At 45.5% G+C, this 9,380-nt stretch overlaps 1 protein-coding gene across 1 annotated transcript; it reads right to left on the reverse strand.

The window, feature by feature from the left end:
* Window positions 1-383: 383 nt before the first annotated feature.
* On the reverse strand, window positions 384-7,811 carry SBSPON (somatomedin B and thrombospondin type 1 domain containing). Its single transcript, XM_065668433.1, has 5 exons — window positions 7,538-7,811; window positions 3,268-3,462; window positions 2,448-2,538; window positions 1,464-1,640; window positions 384-753 (listed from the first exon to the last, which is right to left on the reverse strand). The coding sequence occupies exons 1-5, from the start codon at window positions 7,752-7,754 to the stop codon at window positions 636-638; spliced, it is 798 nt and encodes a 265-aa protein (XP_065524505.1). The 5' UTR covers window positions 7,755-7,811; the 3' UTR covers window positions 384-635.
* Window positions 7,812-9,380: the final 1,569 nt, after the last annotated feature.

Below are 9,380 nucleotides of genomic sequence, written 5' to 3' on the forward strand. Positions count from 1 at the left end.
ACAAAGTTTTGTTTAGGTTCATCTGCCATAAAGTTCACACAATGTATTAGTGACATGAAGTTCTGAGCAAGGCTATTTAACAACACTGGCTAGTCATATGTCTTCTGTGAAGGTGACTGGATATGAAAACAGCAATGTAGAGGAAGAATACTTGTAGTATAAATAACTGTCTAGATGATATTGGGAAGGAACAAAGGATCTAAACTGAAATCCTGTTTTAGCTCTCCAACTTTAGTTTTTATTCACCCTTGCTATTTAATGATGGCAGTAACTGTTGTCAGTCTTGAGAATGTTTGTCTGGCTCTCCACTGAGTAGATGCAATGCCTGTAGGCAGGACTGTGGCCAGTAAAGAACGAGAACTTCAGGAAAAGCAGCTACTACATTTAGAAACATTATCTCTTTAATTACAAAAGCGAAACATGGAAGCATGCTTCTAGTGTTCTAATACAAAGATCGGTTGTAGTGTTTTGTATTAAGGCAGAGAGAGTTTCCCAGAATGCTTCTTCAAAAGTTCTGATTCATTTAAAATTTGTCTAGGCTCCAGAAAGTGCAGCAGAAAGATGTGGGTTTCTTGGCATTGGTTAATTTTCTTAATCTTTTTGTTGTTGCTGTTTTTTAAAGGTCTTTTAGACTTTCATGTAAAAATAAAGCTATGCACAAGGGGACATGAGCAGTGCTCCAGCTGCCGAATCTTCTTCCAGGTTCCTTGGCACTGAGAGTTGCCAACTGCTTCCCAGTGTAAGATCTTACCTCTGAAATGTGACAATAAGTGAGGATTAAAGCGCTGAAAACTGTATTTCAAGTTACTAGGTTGTGTTGTATAATATGTCAAAGATGAAATTTGCTTAATACTTAATTAGCACTTTTAGCACTTAAAATGGTTTCTGGAGCAGACACTGTATTCTTTTAGTATACAGGATGGTGGATTGAGTAGCTGGTTGTACTGTACATATTAATAAATGTATAAAGCAAATAAAAATCTGTTCTGAATATTAAATGTCTACTTTCAAAATTACTGTTATAGAAACAAGATGTACAGGTTTGAGAGGAGTTGGGATCCACTACCACTAACCTGAAACAAGAGGGTTAGGGTTAGGTTAACCCTAAACCAAACAGGATCTGGATTATGGCAGGGAAGACTGGGTTTAAGTAAAAGTGCCCATTGCTGTAAAAAGACTTCTTGCGCTACAGAAGCTGCATCACCCTTTCACAACAGTAAATAAAGCATTCAAAGCACTGAACTCTTGAATATTGAAATTCTGACGTTTTAAAGAATTGAAATCTCAAAATAATGAAATGCTTCCCCAGTTTTAGCTAGGTAACAATTTATGTGAGAACTGAAAGGGTAAATCTTCTGAGCTCTACAAGTTTCATTTTTTAGGTATAATATAAAATGCAGCTTTTAGTGACACCTTGAGAAGTCTTTGCTACAGAAGAGACAGCAGAAAAAAAGAGTTGTTACCCATCTGCATTATGGCCATCTCCAGAGCAACGATGCGTGTCAGCGTTCATAGCTGGAGGCTGGCAAGCTACACACACAGTATATCCTACTCGGAGGTACTGCATCCATCGAGCGTACGGCCGATTCTCCAAAGCACAGTGCTGTGAAAGTGTTTCTGTTTTGAATTCCACACAGTATCTGCTCAGAAGGAAAAGTACCAAGTTACGATAGATAAATCACAAGCTAGGTATACACTTTTAAGTGTACTCACATAGCATATGTGTGGTATTTGAAGCACAAGTTTGACATAGTCATTGCTAATAAATCTGTTTCTGACCTTCGCCTACTTAGTGAATTCTTAAAAATATTGCAAAAATATTTCTCATTCCATGCCCTAGTCTAGTGCTTTTTATATGATCTCACTTTCTGGTTGTGTTTTATATTCTCAAATTATGTTGAAAACAGATCTCAGTAACCTGTCCATTCTTTTTTATGCTGCTAAAACAGAAAGTGGAAAAGAAACTTGAATACTGATGGCTTTATTGTTCTGGGGGAAGCAGCGCAGCGCAAAGCATTAAGAGCAGTACAGATCCAGTAACAGCCTCATCAACATTTCTACTGGTAAACAATTTTTTTTTTATTCTGTGTCAATTTTAAAATGGTCTCTTGTTACTGATTAGATTCCACCCATTTCATTTGTTGAAAGAACTATGTGGAATTTCTAAGGCACTTACGGATACATTCAGTTTTGGTTTAGTGTTAATTACTGCTTGCTTTCAAAAGCAGCTATCCTGATTTGCCATGACCCCAGTGTCTAATTCAGGACAATTAAGCGTGTAATCAAAAGCAACATCTAGCAAGTGCAAATGAACTGCAGGAGAGGAAACAAGTGCAAGCTATAGCTTACTGTTACACTTTCAGTGTCACTTTCAGTTACATTTTTATCTGTAGCCAGCTATTTGCTATTGAGCAAGATGACCCACATGAATATAATAAATAGATTACCCAACTTCTTCTTTGTCTGAAGGCCAGAGAGAAGATGCTGCTCGTCGTCTTCTTTCTTTACCGTATTCAGAGGTCGTTATGAAAGCAGGGACTGAGAAAGAAAACAGTAACAGTAAGGCAGCAAGGCAACTGAGTCATGTTTCAACTACTGGAACAGTGGGTGAATGAATCAGGAGTTTGTGGATGGTGATGCTGACTATTGAAAAAGTGGCAAAATGTTGGCAACATCAGACCTCAACCCCATTCTCTCAAGCTAAGTTCTCTCCTTATTCAAAAGAGCTGTATCTAGAAATGCATGCCATCTAGTTTCTGTAGAAACAGAATGTGATGGGATCCTATAGGGAGATGTTTCCTGTTCTAACTTTGCACAGAGATCATTTCATACTTCCTGAGGGGCTTAAATCAAGAAACTGAAGGAATGCATGCAGCTTTGCTGTTTACTTATTAGAAATTAAGCCTGAGTAGGAAAAAAAAATACAAAAATATAATAAAGTGCAATATGACAGTAGAAAGTAAGATTTTAAATGGTACTGTTAAGCAGTTAGATGCAGATGGTTGCTTCTTTTTCTGTTCATGAAGATGATGAGACACTGGCACAGGTTGCCCAGAGAAGCTGTGGTTGCCCCACCCCTGGCTGTGTTCAAAGCCAGGTTGGATGGGACATTGAACAGCCTGGTCTAGTGGAAGGTGTGCCCTGCCAATGGCAGGGGGTTGGAACCAGATGATCTTTAAGATCCATTCCAACCTAAACCATACTGTGGTTCCATGATCAGTAAATTTATGAAGGCTCTGATGTACAGATGAAATCAAAGAAGAGTACCATGCTCATGGCCGCAGTCCTCTCCCTGGTAAGTCAGGTATTCCAGGCAGCCAGCCTTCTCTTCTAGAGTAGGACAAGGTTCCCCACCATTTCTAGGTTCCTGTTGTACATAGCGCCTACGTATCCTCAGGTCAGGTTGACATTGTTCTGCACAGCCACTCCAGTGACTCCACTCCCCTACAACACAGGGAAGAGCTGCAAAGCAGTATTGAAGCATTACTGGTAGTCAAGACTTCTGTTTTACCCTGATTGCTCTCAAAACAGCATATGGGTGCCTTTGCCACACGCAGACACTGCAACACCAGGCACTGCCCTCAGATGCATCTAAGTACCCCAAGGCACGAGGTAGTCTTTCTGGCTGTGAAGGCACTGCTCTAATATATTGCAGCACAACCCGCAGACATATGTTTCAAGCATTTTGAACTAGAAAACAAGAAGACTAATGACAGTAAAAATATCTTGGACCCTGCCATGGGACAGCCAGGACAAGCGCTAAATGTATGGGCTTCACAGTCTTTGCTACCTGGCCACAGGACCAGAAAACAGTTCTTGGCCCCAACTGTTTTAATAGTACAAGGGTAGACATCAATACCTGATCACACATCTTGGGTCTAGCCAGAGTTCTAAAGGACAGTGTTATCTAACCGGGCTTCCTTATCTATTGCTTCTCTTCCAGGCTGGCTGTATGAATGACCTGCAGAAGCAAGTATTTTCACCTAATTTTAAGCCCATATTTATGCTTTGATATGTAGATAACATCAGGTCTAACATCACATTTTCCATGCAGAAAACTCCCAAAGGGATTGAGTAGCTGCATAACAAAATGATGACTTTGCGTCTTACTGGAATTAAACGAAGCTGACAGTTAAGTATTGGTCATCTGCAGCAAAACATGGCAATTTCATGGCCATCAGGATTTAGAACAAGAGTTATGAATGTCCTTAGTGATGTGGGAAAATAAGAATATTGAGTTGCTTGAATGGAAGTTAGCCAGTGGGATGATAACATCACTCTTGCAGTCAGTACCCAGCAACTATTAAGGGACAGTTTTGTTCTTCATTGGAAAGATGTCAAATTCCCCAGCCTAACAGAGAATGAGTCCCACAGCTTACGTAAAAGGAGCGAATGGGTACATCACTTGAAATACAAAAAGAAGTATCAGGGACCCATAGCTACAACTTCATGGTCTCTGTCTATTTTACTACTGCTCCAGCTTAGTTAACAGTGATGGTGACAGTTCATTGAAACAATGAGAAAGATGCAAGCCAAAGGAACCTCAAGGACAGGGTATGCGCTCAAGTACCTACCAAAATGTGGAAGCTAACAGGACTCTTGCAAGTGCAAAAGCACACAGAAAAATTACATTGCATTCCAGTGAAACACAGCTTGATGCTCAGAACTTTTTTCTTCCATTTGCAGCACTGTGAATTATAGATTTATTTATTTTTTTCTGAGTCACACTTTTTATTTTTTCCCTATCTCTGGGGAAAAAAAAAAAAAAAAGGATTACAGTATCTTCACCGGAACACTGCACAACATACGTTGTCATGTATAAGGCTCTGTGGATCCTCTCAGAGTAACTGTTTTCATTCAAACGACAAGATCATTCCTTTTCCAGGCTTTCCCATTGTACAGTACTTCCTACCAAAAATGCTCTCTGTGTACAAAAGTATTCTTTCTCCATTGTTAGAACTATAAGGTAATTCATTTAAAAATCCTTAGGTTCAGCAACCTGTGGACTTCTGCTGATCCATCCATTTATAAAGTACCAGAGCCACTATGATTTTTAGGCACGACGGAATCTAATCATGGCACTGGAGCTGTAGGACACCCCTCCTTTCACTGGTTTATATTATTTGGGAGCATTGGTTTTCTATTGCTCTGAGCACATTTCTTGATTACATATACTTGAGGCAGTTCATGCTTCCCCCAAATACTTCATCCTGTTAAATATTTGCAAAAGGATGAAATGTCATTTCGGCAGGTGCTGGAGTCATGAGCAGTGAACAGCCCAACAAACAAGCTGCAGCAGGAGAACCATTGGTCACCTTCACATTTCTGGTTTAGGTTTCTGAACTCTACCTTCAGAACAGTATTTCAGAGTGCACTATGCCAATAAACACCCCTGGTGTCATTGAACAGGTGGACAGAATTTAGAAACACTCAATGGTGAGACCTCAACATCCAACAGGAACAAAAATACCTCAGGATTTCCAGCCACACTTCTCTAGGTTGATACAAACTCCCGCTGGAACTATTTGGAATTTCTGCTTATACAAAACATTGACTGGCTGCTTGCAATAGAGAGTATAGATGATCATTTGCTCTCAAAAGAATGACTTCTTGTGATCAGTTTTGTAGGGTTTAGGTGCAAGAGTTCTAGGGCCGGGCTGCCAAAATCCTGCCCTCCCATGCCAAACCCCATAAATCATCCTGCTCCCTTTGCTTGCACTAGCATTGGTGCTCACACAAGCAGGCAGTGAGGCTCTGCAGGGTGTCAAACCAGGCAGAAAGGGGCAAGCAGAGAACAGAAGCAGTTTCCTGGGGGTTTAGCTCCCTGTGCTGGGCCACCAGAGACTGTCAAATCCCAGCTCTGGTGCAGGAGAGGGAGAGAGAGACACGGAGCTGAGACTACATCTTCCTGTCTGGATCTAGGGCACCCACTGTCTATGGAGGGCACAAGAGAGAGGCAGCTCAGACATGCCTTTTGAGGTAACCACCGCTGAGCCCGACACAAAAAATACCATCTTGATAACAATAAGGCATCCTCAGGTGCCAGAAGTCATGGCAAGAAGTTCTAGTCTAAACTAGAACTTTTCAAGCCCAACTTTGAGCTTATTTCTGAAAAGCATAGGAATTCTTACATCTCCATTTTAATGCTAACACTACACAGCTCTGCTAGCTCTCTTCCCTTCTATGAACACTAAAAATTACTAGATTTACTGAAAAGATGCAATATGCTGTGACTCTGACAAGCGTCTTGTCAGTTCCCCCCTACTGACCTCCCTGAATGACAGATCACTGCATTAAAAAAAGTGCTCATTTTAAAGATGCTACCACCTGTCAGACCTCGTGGTGCACATCTTTTCCCTTCTGTTATTCTGCAGAGATTCGTTAACAGTGAGAGAATTGAATGTGTTTCCTCTGGAGACTTGGGGTCAGAGTTCTGGTCTGCTGAGTCTTTCTGTGCAGCTTTACATCACCTGGGACGGGTCCACACTGTCTCTGTTATACTCCCCCTTCCCAAACCAGGCAGACACAGACAACTTGGGTCCCAAAGCTACATGGCTCTGTCAGCACAGCACTGAGCTTGTAAATACTCCCTGGTTAGCAGGACTGTGCAGGGAGACTCACGATTTTTGGCTGTAGGCTGATGCACATCCAGCCACCTGAGAAGAGACATCAGGCTGCCCCAGTGCCAGTGCTGCAGCTGTAAAGCAGGGGCTGTGTCCTGCAGTGCAGGTGGAGGGAGGGAGGGAGGACAAACTGTAAGACCACAAAGGGCAGAAGTACCATGGAAAGAGGGGGTGTCAATGCCTACAAGGCTGCCAGGTCCAGTTTGGTCAACCTGGGCTACATTCCGCTCCTTGCCGCTGGAGCCAGGCTGGCAGAGGACCCTCTCTCTTATTCCCCTACGCTCATTTTGAAGTCCTTGCCTTCATGGTGGATCCTTGCTGGTTCCTGCCCCAAGGAGTGAGCACAAAAACCTCACCCTGAGGCTTTCCTCAGTGATCTCATTGGTATTTCTTTGGCGAGACCGGAGGGATCTGCTCAGAGAAAGTGTCTAAACCAATCTTCCTGCTGTCCCTGTAATCCTGCACCCCCACTATAATAGGTGTGTATTTGAGAGGAGCATGAGTGAAAAGTAAATAACACATTTCAGAGGAAAAATAACTTCAGGCTGGCAAACCCCTGGCACTGTGCCACAGCTGACCCAGACGCCTCGCACATGTCTAGCGTGGAAGAAGCCGCTCTTCACATTTCTCTGCCTGCCGCTACCCTCGCCCAGCCCCAGCCTGGCCCCTGCTCATGCCCTCACCCCAGAGGTGGTGACGCTGAGGGAAGGGGGCGAGTTGAGCCGCGCAAAGCCCCTTCACAGCTGAGCCCCATCTCCGAGCCCCAGGAACACCCGCAGCAGGCACCCAGCCCTGGAGAAAGGGGCGGGTGCCCTGGGGGCTCCCGGTCAATATCACCCCCATGCGCCTTTCGGTGGGCTCGCACCAGGCTACAGCCCAACCCGACCCCCGGGGCGGGGATCGGACTCACCTACCCGGGCACGCCTGGCCGTGGTCGTGGCAGCAGTCTCCGGCTCGCCGGCATCCTCCGTCGCAGTAGCAGGTCCCGTAGCCGCCTCCCTCCCTCCATCCCTCGCCGACACAGGCGGCGTCCCGACCCTCGCAGCACCTTCCCGAGCAGCTGCCCCCTACCCCGCTGCCTGCCCACAGCAGCCCAAGCCACAGCGCTCCCGACAGCGCCGCGCCGCCCATCACCGTGCCGCCCCGACGGGAGGATCCTGACACCGCTGCGCGCTGCGGCCGCCGCGGGCACCCGTCGGAGCGGTGCTGGATGGGCGGGCAGGGAGCGGAGGAAGTGGGGGGGCGGCGCGGCCCCGCTGTGCCCTGCCCGGCCGCTCCGCTCCTGGCCCCGGGACATCACACACAGCCATGTCCTGAACAGCGATGGCCCTTGTGGTGATGTCCTATACAGACATATCCTGCACTGCCGCTTCCCATACTGCCATGTCCCACACTGCCGTGCAAGGATGCCCCACATAGCAGTGACCCACTCCGCCGTGTCCCACAGTTACAGCCCACAGTAGTGTTCCACACTGCAGGGACCCACATGGTGGTGACCTGTAATATCCCCTCAGCAGTGTCTCCCACAGTGAGGTCCCTCACCTTAATGTCCCCCGTGGTGATGACCCTCACAGCAATGTCCCACACAGTGGACTACACAGTGGCGAGCCACAGAGAAATGTCATGCATGGCACTGTCACACATCCATGCCCTGCACAGCAGTGGCCTTCACAAGACTGATCATGGCCACATCCCACCCAGAGGTGCCCTACACAAGTGAGCTGCAGAACTGTGACCTGCGCAGCCGTACCCTGTTAGCAGTGACCCACACAGCTATCCCAGAGCATCCCCATCCACCTCCACACAGCCCAGCTCATGGGGATGGCCTGGGGCCACCGGACATGGTTTATTTGTACAGGCGCTTTCTCATTTCAGGGCACATCCCACACAGCCAAGAGCACTTGCTCGTGTTATGCTTTTCCTTCTTATTTTTTTGTTAAGATCTGTTTCCAGAACAAACAAAAGAAGCTGTACTTGCAGGTGCACAAGAAAAGCAGGATGGATCCTGAACACAAAGATCTGGATTCTAGTTTTCAGTTAGCTCCAGTCCTAAGAGGTTTTCAGGATTAATGGGACATGATCGGTTTAGCCAAAGAAATCAAATCCCAAAAGTACGTAGTGAGGTGACTGCAAAAATACGTCAGCTTTGCACACTTCAGTTTGCAGATAGTTAGCTACTAAGGCAAGAGCCATCTGGTCTCCCAGAGCTGCCTACAGATGGGAGGTAACAGCCTGTTATATTACCTGCTACATGCGGGTGCTTGGACCCCCCGAGACAGCTCAGGCCAGCCAGAGTTTAATTTCTCTGAGCCATCACAGCACTGCTGTTAAAGCGCTGTTCAAATCCCGGCAGACTGGGCCTGCGCTGTTATCCAGTGTGCCACTAATGAACTCACTGGCTTGTCGCCAGCCTAAAACTTGAACCCATGAACAGTGAATGTTGGGGGAGTTCCTGCGGTGGGTGAGAGCAGAACAAGGCTTGCAGCCTGCCTCAGTAAGAGGCGATGTGAGAACAAGAATGCTTCCTTATGTTTTCCTTTGCTTTGCTGGATTCCTTTGGTTCACCTAAAATGCAAAATGTTATCAAATCAATGTAGAAACTACCTTTGTAAGTAGATAAATTGTGTGCGGAGAACTTATGCTGAAGGATAAGTCAGTAAAACTTGCTCCAGTTTGGAACAGAATAATGAATGTCTTTCTCTTAGTGGGTATGTTTACAGAAAACCAAGAAACTATGTCTGCAATGGTCTAATAAAA

Source organism: Lathamus discolor, chromosome 2 (assembly GCF_037157495.1).
Source record: "Lathamus discolor isolate bLatDis1 chromosome 2, bLatDis1.hap1, whole genome shotgun sequence".
NCBI classification, from domain to species: Eukaryota; Metazoa; Chordata; class Aves; order Psittaciformes; family Psittacidae; genus Lathamus; species Lathamus discolor.

Excerpts from the sequence above, each read along its gene's own strand:
- SBSPON (XM_065668433.1), bottom strand. The coding sequence starts at position 7,754 with ATGGGCGGCGCGGCGCTGTCGGGAGCGCTGTGGCTTGGGCTGCTGTGG. Across the intron at positions 2,539-3,267 it reads GGACTGCGGCCATGAGCATG|TCCCTGCTTTCATAACGACC; the intron begins GTACTCTTCTTT and ends TTTCTTTCTCAG. Across the intron at positions 754-1,463 it reads GATGGCCATAATGCAGATGG|AGGTAAGATCTTACACTGGG; the intron begins GTAACAACTCTT and ends GTCACATTTCAG.